This window comes from Salvia hispanica, chromosome 1 (assembly GCF_029641045.1).
Source record: "Salvia hispanica isolate PSC_SH4W2 chromosome 1, Shi_PSC_v1, whole genome shotgun sequence".
Lineage (NCBI taxonomy): Eukaryota > Viridiplantae > Streptophyta > Magnoliopsida > Lamiales > Lamiaceae > Salvia > Salvia hispanica.
Window position 1 is genome coordinate 29,429,975 of NC_142692.1, and position 17,798 is coordinate 29,447,772.

A 17,798-nucleotide genomic window follows, 5' to 3' on the forward strand; every position below is an offset into this window, starting at 1 on the left:
CCTATCTCCCAGCTCGCTTCAGCGATGAACTCATCTCCCTCCCAAATCCTATACAAATATTCGTATTGTAGTGTACTGGAAAAATGGAAAATGAGATTGTAAAAATGCCAATATTTGTTTTTGTTTTGTAAAAATGCCAATATTCCTAAGATCACGAAGGTCTTTATAAGCTTCCAATCATGCGTTTCTTGCCCTTAATTATATATCCATTAGAATGTTCTAGTAGATGATTTCCTCAAGACTTCTATTTATAGAAGACTGTCTTGACAATCATAATACATACATTCTAATTTATGTTAGTTCTAATAGACAATATGATCGAATAAATCCTGGCACAACGATAGCGAGAAGATAATTCTCTTTGGGCATAACTCATTGTCATTGTCTAGCCATTTGAGATCCACATTTACACTTGCAAAGATACTTGCTCCCACTGACTGACACAGCCTGTAGGTAGTATTGCAAGTCTTGTAAAACATGTTGTCTATCTTAGATTGTAATATGGAATCTATCACCTTTTCAAAGATGATTATCCAAATTAACCAATACTACATTGTAGTTAAAGGGATTATGTTCAAGGTAATCTAAGACTGAGTCTTACGACACTCTTAGACCCATGAACTTGTTGTGTTCCAGTGGAACGCTCCCACTACGATATGGTTCTTACAATCTTAGGTACTGAAGTTGATTTTATTAGTGCAAAAGTTTCTAATGGTATGACTTCTTGGTAATGTGGAAAATCTGATATCTCTCTCTTTATTTTGAGAGTTATCACGCTGTTAGGCTTGTAGTTCATCTCTTGATCTTCATACAAGAATTATATCTTTGAAGATTACAGAACTTATAACCTTACATCATTTGGGAAAAACCTTAAAACATGCCTCAGTACTCAACTCCAATTTCTTGGACACTTTTCCAACATGTGTTGGAACAACATTACACCTTGAGATGTGCTAGACTAGAGACGCTCTAGTCCACAACTCGTGTTTTGTAGAAGGTACTGATGTTGGTAGTTTCTTTAATGTTTATCCCATCAATGATAAGATTTTAATGAGTACAACTCATCTCTTAATCAAACTTGTCTTAGAAAGACTTTGATTCCTTCTTACATAACTATCACATTCATTAGATGAATGCTTGGATTCGTTAATGGAGATTAGACCCCCACTACTGATCATAACCCTTTGCTCGTCTCCTTATGATGTAAACCATTGAGACTTGCTAGTCTTTCTATGTTGCACTTCTATAAGTATTCTGAATCTCTTGAAAAATCAAATGATTCTAACTCATAGTGCATCAAATGATTTTTAATATTTAAAACGATACATTCGAATCTGAATAAAAATTAATTGTATTTTCTTAATTAATATATTTAATATTTTAAAACTAGATAGTTATATAAAAATATTAGACGCCCTAGCTTAATTAAATAAAATATATTAAATTTAATTAAAGCAAAGAAAAATAACAAAAAAATTGAAAAGATAATGAAAAAATAGTATATTATTTTATTATATAAACCAATCTGAATAAGATAAATGTTTAATATTTTACATATTTTTTCATATACTATTAAATGAATTATTTCATTGTTACTACATTGATAAAATGTTTCAGAAAATTTAACGAAAAAAATAAGTTAAGAAAGAATAGCACAATGGATAAAGAAAAGGCTAAAAATTAAATTATAGAATGATTAAATAAAAATCTATTTGAAAAATCATATAATGCTATTTAAGTTATCAAATTATTTTACAATTAAATATAATAATTTAGTTATGTAGTGTGTTAATTAATACTGATAATTTAAATTACTGACTTTTTAATTAATTGTTTTAAAAATTTAAACGACAAGAATGATTTTGATTGAAAATTTTTTAAATTCATTACTCTAGTGCATGATTAAGTTTATCTCCAATTAACATATATGCATTTAGATAAGAATAACTAATTTGGTTAAATTTTCCTTAATTAGGTATATATCTATTTAATACTATAATGTTAGGGTAAATTAGTCACAATGTAAATTATATGTATAGAAAAAATACATAAGGGTATTATGGCTTGAAGACATTATGTCTCTAAATCACTACTCTTTATAGAATTAATTCTATTTAGAAAATATCCTAGTAGATTTAGATAATTAAATTTATCTCTATCTTATAGATATTAATAGATTTAAATCAATTTAAAATATATCTTAGTAGATTGAGATAATTATTAATCCAGTAATGTTATTATCTTTTGGGTTTAAGATAGATTTAGTTCTATCTAGTTAAATCCTATTTGAATTAATTAATATTAATTCTAGTTTATCCTAATTTTATGGATATAAATAGATTTATTCTATTTAGAAAATATCCTAGATAAATTTGGATAAAGATAATACAAGATAATCCTTATCTAATTGGATTTTGATAATATTAGTTTTATCTAGTATAAATCCAAATAGAGTTGATATATCCTAGTTTCTTATTCTAAATATTCTAAGATTTGTTTAATCTTAGAATGATTGGATTTTATCTTCATCTTATGGATTTGGATAAATTTGTTTCTATCCTTAAATATCCTAGTATGATTTAGATAATGATAATCCAAGATCAGTTTTATCTTGAATTTTAGGATTTGATTTTATTTTTATAAAATCTAGAATAATCCTAAGTGGATTTAGATAGATTAAATTCTATCTAGGTAAATCCTAAATTAATTTGGATAACCTTTATCCAAGATAAATTTATCTAATCCGAAATTTTTATTTTGGAATAAGATAAGGAATTAATTATTTTATTAAATCTCCCTAGATTTATTAAATAATTTAAATAATTATCAAGTGTGATTAATTACCATGGATTAAATGGATTTATCTATTTATTTGGTGTTAATCTGCTTTAAGTGGATTATCTGCCTTATCCGCTTAATTGATAATTATGCAAAAACCATGTTTAAAATGACTAAGCGATAATTACAACAGTGCGTTGTATATGGTCTCCATAAATTGGTCTATATTTGAAGTAGTTTCTAATATTATCGCGACCCACCTTAGTGGGAACAATAATCCTACGAAATAGCAAGTTCATTAGATTAGACTTCTTAACAGTAAATTGTTTAAACTAGAAGCATGTTTCTAATATTATCGCGACCCACCCTAGTGGGAGCCATAATCCTACGAAATTGCAAGTTCATTTGTTTAAACTTATTTATAAGATAGCTATGGAATTTTGTTAGTGGCGTACGACCTTCCCTAGAAGGAGTTTTGCCCGAAATATTCTACTTGTATTTTCAGACTCAAATCAGCATGTGTTGTTGGAGACACTGAAGGCGGTCTACTTGCCATATGAAGCCTTCAAACAAAGGTATTCTTATTTTTTCTTATTGTAATTACTCCGCATTCTTCACACATTTATGATGGGATAGTATTAGAACTGTTTTTCCACACCTTTGTTCCTTGGTGTGATTTGGTAGTTGTTTTGAGTTAAGAAGACAATTTCATGGTGGAAACTCTTTTTCGGTAGAGGTTCTTGATTTTATTTATTTTTTATTCTGGGTATTGTTGTGTGTGGAGGATGCTTCTTGTTATGTGTGATGGCCACTAAACAATTGATTTCTTTATTATAATTTCTCCTGTAATTTTGTCGAATACCGGACTTTATGTTTATGAATTGTTGAAGACGTGTACAGGATGAGAACACCAACAACAAAGTATGCCAGCATAGTCATGATGCTGGAAGACATTCTGCAATTATATCGGATTGAGTCCACAGTACTAGTACAACGTTACATCAAGGCTCGTACGAAACGTGCGCGACGTAGGATTGTAGAACAGGCCAGGCAGTACAGCATCATCAGTAAGGTTCCCAGGCAACTAGATCACTTGGACAGACTCATTCATCTAACGGATGTAGATTGCATAGATAACCTACAAATGGACCGCAACACATTTGGAAAGTTGTGTCGTATTCTGGCAGGTCTGGGGGGTTTACAAATTGGTAAATGCCTAGGGATCGAAGAACAGGTTGCGATATTTGTTGGTGTTCTGGCGCATCACACAAAAAATCGGATTGTTCGTTTTAGTTTTACGCGATCTGGATCCACGGTATCCTATTACGTTAATAAAGTTTTAGGAGTCGTGCTTAGCCTTCATGACATATTGTTTTCTAAGCCTACCCCGGTACCGGAGGACTGCAATGACCATAGATGGAAATGGTTCGAGGTTAGTTCAGTGTGTGAACTCATCTCATTATGATATTGTTGTTACTTGTGTACCATTGTGTTTGATGCATTATATTTGTGTCCAGGGTTGCCTAGGTGCTCTTGATGGAACACACATCAACGTCTTGGTCAACAACAGCGATAAACCATGGTATCGCACGCGGAAAGGGTCTATTGCCACTAATGTGCTAGCTGTATACGACCGAGACATGCAGTTCGTGTATATCCTACCCGGATGGGAGGGGTCCGCGGGGGATTCTCGTGTGCTAAGGGATGCGGTGTCCAGACAGGATAGCTTCAGAGTTCCCCAAGGTCAATATAATCAAAGAACTGTATCCATTTATCATTAAATATATCATGTTTGCAATACATCAATCAATTATATATCCATTGCAGTCCTTCTTAGGTGTATTTTTCTCCAGGTTGCTATTATTTATGCGACAACGCATATGCTAACTGCAACGGCTTCTTAACTCCTTACAAAGGCGTACGCTATCATCTGAAGGAATAGGGGGTTGGAGATCAAACTCCACAAGATCCCAAAGAACTGTTTAACATGCGTCACAGCAAGGCAAGGAATGTTATCGAACGAGCCTTTGCGGTGCTTAAGATGCGTTGGGGGATTTTGCGAAGTGCATCATTTTACCCAATACAAACCCAGATTAGATTGATCATGGCTTGTTTCCTTCTACATAATTTCATTCGGCGTGAGATGAGTGTCGATCCCTTAGAAGACGCCCTCGCAGGAGATGCTTCTACAAACATCCATGATGATAATTATGTCGCACACCAATACATTGATGTTGTGGAACCTTCGCAAGAGTGGACTGCACTGCGTGATACCATGGCCATGAACATGTGGAATAGTAGATAGAATGAAATTAGTAATTTATTAATGCTTGTTATGAACTTGTGGGATTTATGTACTACTACCAATACCAGACTATTTGATGTGATGCTTTTTCCATTCTGTGTCGTTATGCATTTGTGTATGGTCACGTACAATACTGAGCTTGTTGCCTTTATCTCAGCAAATGTCGCAATACATTGGCAACACTGATGGCATTCCCAAGTGTGGATGCAGATCGGGGAAGATGGACATGCGTCGTGCAGGTAAAACTGCAATGAATGCTAGAAGGTATTATCTCAAATGCCCCGCAAATTTCAACCACCGTGGTTCATTTATCTGGTGTGATGAGTATATCAGAGGTATGCGAGCAATGCCTACACTTGATGACCGTGGAGACACTCTACAATTTGGTAAGGAACGTGCACATTTGGATGTTGGGGAAGACGTTGCAATCGGATGTCGCCACTGCAGCGTCACTACCACAACACTTGATGTGAAGACCCTCATCTTAATTGGTTTCTTGGGATCCTCTTGCTTGTATTTGGAATTTTAATAGGCAAGCTTATGTAACATGTCGCCAACTTTCACCTAACTGACTTCAGCCCTTTGGACATCTTGTGGAGTATTTTGTATATATATGTAAGATCGATTTGAAGACATAAGACCCTCTCTATTTTGTATATATGTAAATATATTTTGTTGGAGTTTAATGAAAGGATGGGATGAAATTTAAATTTGCACAGAGGAAAGCTTTCAACAATGTGTCTTGATGGAGTTGATTAGAAGATGAAGTGATTCTAAAAAGCTGTAAATAATAAATACAATTTGAAAAGTCAACTTTTATAAAGTAGATTTGTAAATTACTTGCATATATAACATTTTATATACGTATTGAACTATTTTGAATTCTTTGTTTTTTAAATATTCTACTCTCTCCGTTCCATAGTAATAGAGGACTTTCATTTTGCACACTTGTTTTGAAAAAATAATTATAAATAGTTAAAGTGGAGAAAAAATAAAGGAAGAGAAAGAATAATATAGAGAAGAATCTTATCTATAATATTTTCTCTCTTACTTTACTTTTTCTCCACTTTAATTATTTATAATTATTTTTTCAAAACGAGTGCGCAAAATGAAATGCCTCTATTACTATGGAACGGAGAGAGTAATATTTTGATGGAAACTAAACCTCTCCAAAATAATTTAGCCTTATACAGTAGACAAAACGTTTTTTTTAAAAAAAAATAGGCAACGAGTTGTTTTTTAAATCTTTTCCAATTGCTCAATAATGTTACAGCCCCCCTACTATAATTTATTTCTGCGTCCGCCACTGCATGGATCACCGCTGAATCAATGGTATTAATAATCTACATTTGCAAATATTTTTTCGCTACTGAACATAGTTCTTTGTTTCTAGAGTTGGACGAAAATTGAGTTGGTCAAGAAATACAACTTAGCAATATGATGTGGTATCTCCACTCAATGAAAATGTGACAAATGGAGAGCCATATATGAATATTAACAAATGTAAATTTTAATCTACTCACAACAATACATTATGATAGTGTAAAATATTATTTCCCCCGCAAATTGATAGGGAATAATTAATAGTTTTTAGTAGTTAATTTTTTTCTTAATCACATGTAAGAAATTCGAGAGTTTTTTAAAATTTTTATGAAATACTATTAAATATTCTTTGTAGCATATAGTTAAAATTCTAAATTATGAATGGATTAATATCTTCATTATAAGATCTACGTAGTCAATTATTATTAAATCCATTATCCATGATGATGAAAGAATGCATATTTTCTCCTACAGTTTACCCCAAATAAAATGCTACAAGAATGCTACGAATTTTTATTCATTCCCCGTCATCAGTACGAAGCTGTTATCCATTTTGTGGCCTCATTTGGCATTGTGCCGCCATTAATCCACGTTCCATCAGCAACTAGTAGTTGGAAAGATTGAGCAGAGATGTAATTAGTAATGATGGTAGATATATGTCAATCCTAGTAATCAATGGTTGATAAATCTTCTATTTAAGAAGTAGTAGCACGGTCTATTATGATATCCCACACCTTACATTCTCTCTTCTATTTGCTACTAATATGATTATCCCTGCCCAAGCAGCCTACTTGTACTATGGTAATTGGTTGGCTGAGGTCGATGAGATCGTGTTAAACACGATCATCAAGCTCAAACAAGAAACACGGTGGATGCTCCCAGATTTTCCACACTTGTTCTTCATGACAGCACAAAAGGAGTTGCAGTCAAACACCCGGCACCAGTTCAGTGAGGTGGAGATCAAGCAGCGAATGGATTTCATGAAACTTAGGTATAAAACATTCAACCAGGTGCAGGCTGAAGGTGCTTCTTGGGACGTCGGGTGATGTGGACCCATGTATTGTAAGGTCCGTTTTCCAAGGATTTACCCAATTTGGATGCTTGATCTAGGTATTTTTTTTGTGATAATTGATTTTCTATTTTATCAATAAAGGGCAACCCAACAAGAAATAAGGAAGCTAAGATAAACAAGAAGGAAATAACATTGGATAGGGTGGAAATTGAGATACATAGTCATTGATGAAGCAAGCTAAGACACTTACAACATAACTAACATGCATCCATGGCTAGATCTTCAAGGGAACCACAAACCTCAAAGCATACCTCTACTTGATCCATGCTTGAACTAGCAATTGATGGAAATCCCATGCTTGAACTAGCAATTGATGGATTCAAGCAACCTAAATCTAGGAATTGGATAGAAACCCTCTCCAAGAGGAAACAAAGCTCTCAAGCATCTAATTTCATCAAAGTCTTAGGAAAAGAAATGACATCAAGAGGTATTTATACCATGGGTCCAAAAATAGAAAGTTGGCCCACAAAATCTAAAAAACGGCATAATCGCCCGGTCGGGCGTTTTTCACATGCCAAAATGCCCGGCCCGGGCGTTTCCCCTGTCCCCGGGCGATTTTCACAAGCGAAACGCCCGGTCGGGCGTTTTTCCCGAAGCTCCCGGCCTTCTCTGCGCGACTTCCGTAAAACCGCCATAACTCCCTCATTCGGACTCCGATTGGGATGTGCAAGATACTAACGCGAAGCCGTTTCCAAGACGAAGACAATGGTGGTAGTATCATAGCTTTCGGATGTCATCTCAATAGGACGATTTCCAGTTGAATCCAACTGTAGTTGAAATCCTTGACGCATGGCTTCCATGATCGTATCATCCTCCCCTTCTTGGAAAGGATTTTCCCTCAAATCCGAGCCGTCTCTATTCATTGCCTCATCGGGAATCCCTCTAGCTTTGTTGGACCATTGGCTTGTCTTCTCTTTCATCCTTGGGCCCCAATCAACCCATGGCTCACGCCGAAATGAAGACCCTCGACGTCGAGCACCCGTGGTCATATCATCCTCCCCTTCTTGGAAAGGATTTGCCCTCAAATCCGGGTTCCGTACACCTATAAAATAGCACGAGATCAAATCAAATATCCAAGTAGGATGATAGAGATTAAGTCCACTAACGACTCTAATAGAAGTCACCATACCACGACGGTGGACACACTCTAACAAGCTCAAAACTAATACATAAGCTATGTTGAAACAAATACCTAGGTAATCTTTTACATTGAAATCCCAAACAAAACCATGTGATGCATAGTCTTTGACAAAATGACAATAAAAGATACCAACCCCACTAAACGGCTTGATTGTCATGCAATAAAAACAAGTATTATGCCAGACACAAGCTTCACACAATTTGACTCTTTTTGCCTCAAACATTTCCATATTATCTATACCCATGTCCTTCAACATCTTCACAAAAGATTTGACATTCTCATCAAGACAAGGCATATACAAGAAAGGGTCCTCATATGGTGCAAAATGGAAAGTTATCAAGAGAGGCCTAAGCACAAAAATCTTATTCTCACATTCATGCAACGAACAATCATTTTCAATCATTAACACACCATTCTTGTTCAAATAAGAATTTCTCTTCCACAAATTGACAAAGTCTTGGTCAGAATATAGAGGAGGTTTATGATAATTCACATTAAGTTTGCAAGAAAGTGTCTCAACCAACAAACCAAGTTTATTACAAGGAATCTCACTCAATTGTCCCAACAATTTCAAGAAATGATAAAAAATATATGAGCAATGCATCCATATACCTTCATGCACAATATGTAGAGTAAGAACAACATCATGCATGGGGAACTTATGAGAAGCAACATCAAGTATCAAGAGAAATGTTTCCAAATTACCCTCACACAAATGCTCCAACAATTTTAAAATAATACCACTAACATGAGAACGATGCAATTTTATGTCATTAATCACAACACCATCCACAAGAGACATATGAGTGGAAAAATCCTTCACAAAACGGCCATAGAACACTCCAATCCCATTGAAGGGTTTAACCACTTTGCAATGAAGACATAGCAAACACCAAGTTCTAAAGTCATTATCCATGTTACTCTTCTTGGTCTTACTATCCTCACCCACATACACATGAAGCTCAAAATCACCAACAAATGAAAGCTTAGGCATCTTAGCATGCAAGGAAGTCACTCCAACATTCAAGGTAGAAGCCACAAGAGAAATGTCATGTCTCTCAATGCTTGATTTTACCAAGAAATGATCAATATATGGTGCAAAGGTAGATTTAGCATTCAACGTTTCAAACTCATGAGACCACTTTTTACACAAGACATCAATAACAAATTTATCAACACAAAGGGGCTTCTTTAATATAATCTCATTCAATGAAACATCACAAGGAGATAAGGATAGTGCACTTGAACCTTGGGCAAGGAGTTCATCCACTTGCCCTCGTTCCTCTTGTTCCTTCTCCGGGTGAGTAGTTTCCAAGCCATGTACAACATGATGCCTCACTTCCATGCCTTCAATTAAATTTCCTACAAATTCATGAACACAAAAAGACATAGAAGAAGTGTTAGTGGGTAAGGATTTAGTTTCCTCACCAAGGGCAAGAGGCAAAGGATCATTTGGTGCCCACCCAAGGTTAACCTTAGAATCTAACAAGCACCCTTTACTCACTTGTGCTTGTGGTTTTTCTCTCATTTGATATTTTTCTTTTCTCTCACCCCCACCACTCTCTCTTGACTTTTGCACCTCACACTCTTGTCTTTTATCACGCTCTCTTGGCTTTTTAGACTCACATTCACTCTCAAGCCTTTTTCTCTCTCTCTCTCATTCTTTTTCTCTACTAATTTGGATTAAGCTCATCGAAGAGGAGACATTTCCACATACATCAAGAGACATATGTGATAAATGGAAAGAAGAGGGTGTAGCCAAATTACTTGATGAGTTACCTCTTTGGTTTGTGTCAACACCACCATGTGGGTAGGTAGGCCTCAAATCGAGCTCTATATGAGACTTCTTCTTCAATTGGCCTCTCAAACCCCTTATGGCTAACTTTATCTCTCACCCTCCTAGAATACCACTCTCCATGAGACTTGGGAGCTCTTTTCCCACTATATCCTCTATCAAGCCCATCTCCATGGTACCTTGATTCATAGTCACCTTTAAAACGGCCATGGGCACCATTTCTTCTCCCAAACCGATCATTCTCCATGTGATTGACTCTATTTCTATCATTCCCCCTTTGCCATCCCTCATACACCACTTCTTCCATCATCTCATCCGAGGCAACATTAGGTAGATGGTTTCCCCTAGGAGTAGGAGTCCTAGATGTGCGGCCTCCCTTCAAGGTGTTGAACTCTTCAACTAGGGTGTATTGAGCGGCAATCATACGATCCTCGGACTCCTTCATTCGTGCCTCCATCCGGTTGTCTCTTTCTCTAATCTCAAGTTTGAAATCCGCCATCATTTGAGCCATCATGCTCACAAGGTCCCCCTCGGATGTAGGATGGATCATGCTTGTTTCCTCCCCTTCCGCACTTGTCCCCGCCATTTTGTTGGACCGGGTGCGAGGAGGCATAGAGTAAGCACCTACAAATTAAAAAAACTCTAGGAACTAGTCCTAGAGGTTAGTAATAAAAGAAAATAGAATTTAAGAAGATGAACTCAACCTTGATGTCCCAAACCCCCTCAAATCACTCCCCAATAACTCTCGACAAAAGCTTAGAATATTGTGAAAAAGGTGGATTCACTCACACTCACAACTCCAATTCCAAGATTTAAGTGCTTGAGGTGGATCAATCAAGGTATACTCCTTGGCAAACAAAATTCAAGAAGACAAAGCCATAAACACATATTAGCAAGATGCAAGTCAAAGAAAAACAAACAAGAGGTGAAACTTTTGCTGAAATCTGGCTGATCTTTATGATTTTTTTTGGTATTGATTCCCACGCCCAATTTGGATGAATTTTGGTGGATAGATTCCCAAACAAGTATAGATCAAGGTAAAAATGGCCATATATAGTCAGATTTGATAATTGGATAGGTTTTGTATGGTTTTCCCCAACTATGCCAAAATAGGGCAATGATGTTAATCTCCACGGTTAACTAGGCAAATGAAAGAATTATTTGATGAAATTATGCAGGTACATAGGTAACATAACATAGATCATACAAACCAAATTTCAGCTTAATCTAAGCACAATTGATCAATCCGATCATCCCAACAAAACAGAGCAAAAACAAAGGACAAAAAGGAAAAAATAACTCAACCCAAAGCAACAATAGATCAAACACCTAGTGGGTACTAGGCTCTAGATACCAAATTATGTGGACCCATGTATTGTAAGGTCCGTTTCCCAAGGATTTACCCAATTTGGATGCTTGATCTAGGTATTTTTTTTGTGAGAATTGATTTTCTATTTTATCAATAAAGGGCAACCCAACAAGAAATAAGGAAGCTAAGATAAACAAGAAGGAAATAACATTGGATAGGGTGGAAACTGAGATACATAGTCATTGATGAAGCAAGCTAAGACACTTACAACATAACTAACATGCATCCATGGCTAGATCTTCAAGGGAACCACAAACCTCAAAGCATACCTCTACTTGATCCATGCTTGAACTAGCAATTGATGGAAATCCCATGCTTGAACTAGCAATTGATGGATTCAAGCAACCTAAATCTAGGAATTGGATAGAAACCCTCTCCAAGAGGAAACAAAGCTCTCAAGCATCTAATTTCATCAAAGTCTTAGGAAAAGAAATGACATCAAGAGGTATTTATACCATGGGTCCAAAAATATAAAGTTGGCCCGCAAAATCTAAAAAACGGCATAATCGCCCGGTCGGGCGTTTTTCACATGCCAAAATGCCCGGCCCGGGCGTTTTCCCTGTCCCCGGGCGATTTTCACAAGCGAAACGCCCGGTCGGGCGTTTTTCCCGAAGCTCCCGGCCTTCTCTGCGCGACTTCCGTAAAACCGCCATAACTCCCTCATTCGGACTCCGATTGGGATGTGCAGGATACCAACGCGAAGCCGTTTCCAAGACGAAGACAATAGTGGTAGTATCATAGCTTTCGGATGTCATCTCAATAGGACGATTTCCAGTTGAATCTAACTGTAGTTGAAATCCTTGACGCACGGCTTCCATGATCGTATCATCGGGGCACAATACTTGCGGGCCAATGATGACCTATGGGAAAAGATATTCAAGGTATGCATACTTCACTGTGGTATTTATGTAGCCGAACCAAAAACTCAACTATGTTTCTGTTGCAGAAAACTCCTTTCGCAGGGGCATACTACCACCGAGATGACCCCCATTTCTCGAAGCTCGCTTGCTTGTACGGAATGGACAATGTGAAGAAGGAAGGAGAAACTGAATTCATTGTCATCTCCGACCAGACAGAGAAGATCTCTGACAGTGAGCCGAGCTGCTACGAGCTTGTTGCTTGCGACACAGAGGTGAACTCACCCTGTGTTTTCCCACCTCGTACAGTTCGTCGCAAGCTCTTTGTCGACGAGGTCGTGGCCCCTACTGATCGGGAGTCCTCTACTGAACTTGGTGTATATTTCATTGACTTAGGCCCCAATGGCCAATTGCGCCCAAGGTTTGAGAGGGGAAGGGACTTGCCTAGCAAACCTGAAGGAGACCAAGGCAAAGCTGGCCCTTCAACTCGCTCACCAAACACGAGTTCAGTTGCGTCCAATTCTCCGAAGCAATGGTGGCCGCACAACTTCAAGCGACCACCATTTTAGTGGGCCTAATATGAGCGTGGGTATCCCCTGTTTTTGGGCTCATAAATATAGCTATGTAAGTCGTTCACTTTGGGGAAAACATCAAGGGGATATATATTTTGTATTAGGTAGTAGCAACGCTCATCTTATAGCTGGGGAGGCATAGTATGGTTTTACCCCTGTAGTGGTACTTTGTCGGGTTGTATGCTCGATTGTTTATGTGGTGTTTTAATTTTTGCAACGTAGGATTGGTGTGTAGTTGGTGCGTTGCTACATTTTTGTTGTTAATAGCGCTGTTAAGTATTTTGTATATCACAATGCCTTCTATTACGACTATGCAAACACCTCATTTATCAGACTTGAAGGCAAAACACTCGGTCAATATGAAGGTCAGTATGCATCTTACACATACATCCAAACACCAGAATGAAATACCATAATATACATATCATTAGTAGGTTCATTTTACATAGATTGGATGCACCCACAAGTGAGCATACCGTCAAAATGGCAACCAAATTGCAAACTAAGTTCAACCGACAATAATACCCAAGGTTTACCTAGCAAAAACCCAAAATATGCATCATAAAATATACGCCTAATTAAACAACAAGGCCATCAAAACACGTTGATCTTCATACAGTCAAGCCCCCTTCTGTTTATCCTCGATTAGTTTCAGCAGGTATCCAAGACGTGCGGTCTTCTGCATTCCCATAAAGATCTCCATCCGCTGCGGCTTGTCACCTAGGATGTGACAAAGCTCATACCTTTGGTCGAGAGTTAGCCCGTCGACGTCGCACAGCTTAGCAAAGACATCTTGCCTAGCCTGTCCCAAATCAAACTCGTACCCGATCCGAGTCGAGATCACCTCCAAGCGAGAGTTTGTCTCAGCGTGCAGAGTAGCTAGAAACTCCATGAGTGCATCATCCGATCCAGCGACTTATCTTTTCTTGCTAGCGTTAGACTTGGTAGTTGATGTTTGCTTTCTGATACTATTTCCTGAGCTCATATCCTGAGTGCCCATCGTCTCTGATGGAGGTACCAACCTGTCTGCTTCAATGTCATCGAGGCTTGGGTTGTAGTCATTTTCATTTACCTCACTGTGTGCGCCTGTCTGACTCCGCAGGAACTCAGCCGCTTGTTTTACCTGCTCAGCCCCGCCACCACTCACACGGTCCTTACCAAATATCATCTTCCACGTTTCCCATAGCGGCCACGACTTATGGCGCATAAACTTGGCGTCCTTATCGGCCTACATCAACGGCATCAAGCAATGTGAATTAGTCTCTGTAAAGTTGCTACGAATGAATACAGAAATTATTTAGTAATCATTACCAGAACGATTGCTTCCCATTGATCGTCATCGCATTCAATCCGGTATTCATTATCAGAATTGAACCCCACGCCACTCCTTCCGAGTATAGCTCTCAGGCTACCGTAGTTCTTCTTCCAAGCTTGTAGTTTAGAAGTTACATGAGGATTGCCTTTGATGTCGGTGTTTGGAAATTCCTTCCGGATAGCATCCTCGATCTTTCCTAAATACCCAGTCCAGAAGCCATTGTCACTTTTCCAGCCCCTAGAGACCAGATCCAGCAAACATGTAGCGAGGATTTCTTCCTCTCGAACTGTCCAAATCCTACGAGATCGGTCGCCTTTACGATATTTCCGTCGAGAAGGCAGAGGGATACCTGACTCCGAAGTTACAAGTCAACCAAAATACAACAAGGTTTCTGTCAAACTTTCAGATACAAATCCTTGAAACCATGTATATCTCTGGATTAAAGCAGCAACTTCCCTTCTGAGGGATTTCCGGTTGAGCGAACAGAATGTTCCCTTCCACTCTCGGCCATAACTCCTACAGCAAACAAACAGCACAAATTGCTTCAAGCTCAAAAACATCATTGTAATAACTAACCGTACAGTCTATTCCACTGTCGATTCGAAGACATAAAACCCAAACTACACCACAACACATCGTGCATCCAAGATTATTCAACCAACAAATATTTGGAAAACATCGATTCACGGCACAAGTATGACTAAACGTCGCCTAGGAAGAGTATTTACCTCCTCTTCCAGCTCCTTTTGCTTGAAGGGTGTGGGTATGGTGCTTTACGCAGTCGTGAATTTGAATAGCCAAATTTCCCCAATTTGCCGCCCATAAATTGAAGAGGACGAGGAGTCCAATTGATTTGAATTTGTAGAGGGCATAAAAGTCATTTCGTAATATACATTGTTTATTTGTTTATACACAAAATGAATTAATGGACCAATTCTGGGCCCAAAACGAAGAAAGCAAACGCCAGAACACATTTCAGTAGTTGTGGGCCCTACACATTTAATTCTGCTCAAGAAATATATCTGCCAAACCCATATTTGAAGAACCGAACAAATCCTTATTGTAATTACTCCGCATTCTTCACACATTTATGATGGGATAGTATTAGAACTGTTTTTCCACACCTATGTTCCTTGGTGTGATTTGGTAGTTGTTTTGAGTTAAGAAGACAATTTCATATGGTGGAAACTCTTTTTCGGTAGAGGTTCTTGATTTTATTTATTTTTTATTCTGGGTATTGTTGTGTGTGGAGGATGCTTCTTGTTATGTGTGATGGACACTAAACAATTGATTTCTTTATTATAATTAACTCCTATAATTTCTCATGTAGGTATGGGCAAATGGAGCGAGGTGTGCTGTCTTGGGGCATTGCTGAACTTGATCTTAGGGGTGTTATTACTCGCATTATTGGTGTCCAGGGAGTTGAACTCAGTGAAACAGTGAAGAGTCCATCCCACAAGTCATTCTACTTCTTGAAGCTTCCACCGAAAGATGCATTAATTTTACTTGTGGTTCTGAGTTAGATGAACTAATTCTAGCCCTAGACGATGTAACATTACAGTATATCACCATCCTTCAGGGTAACCTGAAAGCACTAAGAGCAGTGTGTGGGGTGGATGTAGCCGCGGATAACATTGTAGGAAAGAAAGAAACTGGATCTGATAGGAAAGATGCAGCTTCGCATGCACGTAAAATTGATTTTAGTTCCAATGAGGAGGAATGGTCTTTTGTTCAGGGTGCTTTGCAGATTCTCACCGTTGCAGATTGCGTCACAAGCCGAATTTCAGTTTTTGAAGCTTCATTGAAGTCCACACTTACTCGACTGAGCACTAATCTGTCTTTCTCCGTGTATGGTTCAAATCTTGACCATAACCAATCACATTTTGATGACAATGATGGAATTGGGGGCTCTTCAACAGCAGGAAAAGGTTCCTTGGATGTTGCAGCTCTATGGCTTGTTGATGTTCCTGAAAAAGCTCGAAAACTATTTAGCCTCTTAGAGCAGGTACATACATCATTCCCTTATTCGTAAGATTCAGGGAAACAACTTTTTGGTGCCACCCTATATTATATTTTCCAACAGAAACTGATCATAAATCATTTGATTTAATTACTTAATGACTGATACATCCTGGGCTCACGAGTCTTAACGAGTTTCTCTTGGTTCTTGCAGTCAAAAGATCCCCGATTCCACGCTCTTCCACTAGCTTCTCAAAGAGTAGCAGCCTTTTCAGAGGCAGTTAATGAGCTAGTATACGATGTACTCATACTAAAAGTGAGACAACACTTCAATGGTTTGTCTAATCTACCGATATGGTCTTCTGTTGAAGAGGCAAGCGCTTACCCTGTTCCAAGCTTTAGCGCCTATCCTCAGTCATACGTGAACAACGTGGGTGAATACCTTCTTACTCTGCCCCAACAGCTAGAGCCCCTTGCCGAGGGAATTTCCAACGGTGACTCCAATGCTGAGGAGGCACAGTTTTTCGCAACTGAATGGATGTTCAAGGTAACTAAGCTCACTAATTTACTTTAATACTCCAATGTTGAACCCGATCATGTGAACGTGTAGGTTGGTGAGGGAGCTGGTGCTCTTTATATAGAACAGCTCCGCGGGATCGAGGAGCTCAGCAGCTAGCAGTGGATATCGAGTACTTGAGCAACGTGCTGTCAGCTCTATCGATGCCAACACCACCAGTTCTTGCCATGTTTCACACATGCTTCTCAGCACCAAGGGATCAGCTCAAGGATGTTGTCAAATCGGATTCAGGAAATCAGCTAGATCTTCCCACAGCTAACCTTGTGTGTAAGATGCGAGGAGTCAGGCTTGATTAGGGCCTATCTCCCAGCTCGCTTCAGCGATGAACTCATCTCCCTCCCAAATCCTATACAAATATTCGTATTGTAGTGTACTGGAAAAATGGAAAATGAGATTGTAAAAATGCCAATATTGTGGTAGCTTCGTCGAAAATAAGTTTTTTTTTTTGTTTTTGTTCAGAGAGAGAGATTGATAGGGTTGAGAAATGGTATTTACTATACTGAGTACTACCATTTCGCAGCAGTATTAAATTAATTCAAGTAATCATGCAGTCCAGAGGCCGGGAGATAAAAGATCTTTGTTAAAAAGTAAAATGAGGAAAATAAAACTCAAGAGCTCTTGAAGACTACATTGTGATTGATTTGAATTGTTCTTTGTGATACATTGTACATGGTTTTGATCTATGAATACCAGATTTAAATACAGAAACAGAACACGGTCATACGTAAGGCATTT

At 38.0% G+C, this 17,798-nt stretch overlaps 1 protein-coding gene and 2 pseudogenes across 1 annotated transcript; 2 read left to right on the forward strand and 1 right to left on the reverse strand.

Moving 5' to 3' along the window:
* The first annotated feature begins 83 nt into the window (after nt 1-83).
* LOC125220924 (conserved oligomeric Golgi complex subunit 7-like) lies at nt 84-17,359 on the forward strand (annotated as a pseudogene).
* LOC148933571 (uncharacterized) lies at nt 7,171-13,209 on the forward strand. Its single transcript, XM_089061605.1, has 3 exons — nt 7,171-7,444; nt 12,612-12,664; nt 12,730-13,209. The coding sequence occupies exons 1-3, from the start codon at nt 7,171-7,173 to the stop codon at nt 13,207-13,209; spliced, it is 807 nt and encodes a 268-aa protein (XP_088917731.1).
* Nucleotides 13,832-15,350, reverse strand: LOC148933572 (uncharacterized; annotated as a pseudogene).
* Nucleotides 17,360-17,798: the final 439 nt, after the last annotated feature.

Bases quoted from the DNA above. Each gene is read 5' to 3' on its own strand.
- LOC148933571 (XM_089061605.1), top strand. From the start codon at position 7,171: ATGATTATCCCTGCCCAAGCAGCCTACTTGTACTATGGTAATTGGTTG. The intron at 7,445-12,611 runs TCGGGTGATGTG...ATGATCGTATCA, and splicing joins TGAAGGTGCTTCTTGGGACG to TCGGGGCACAATACTTGCGG. The intron at 12,665-12,729 runs GTATGCATACTT...TTTCTGTTGCAG, and splicing joins TATGGGAAAAGATATTCAAG to AAAACTCCTTTCGCAGGGGC.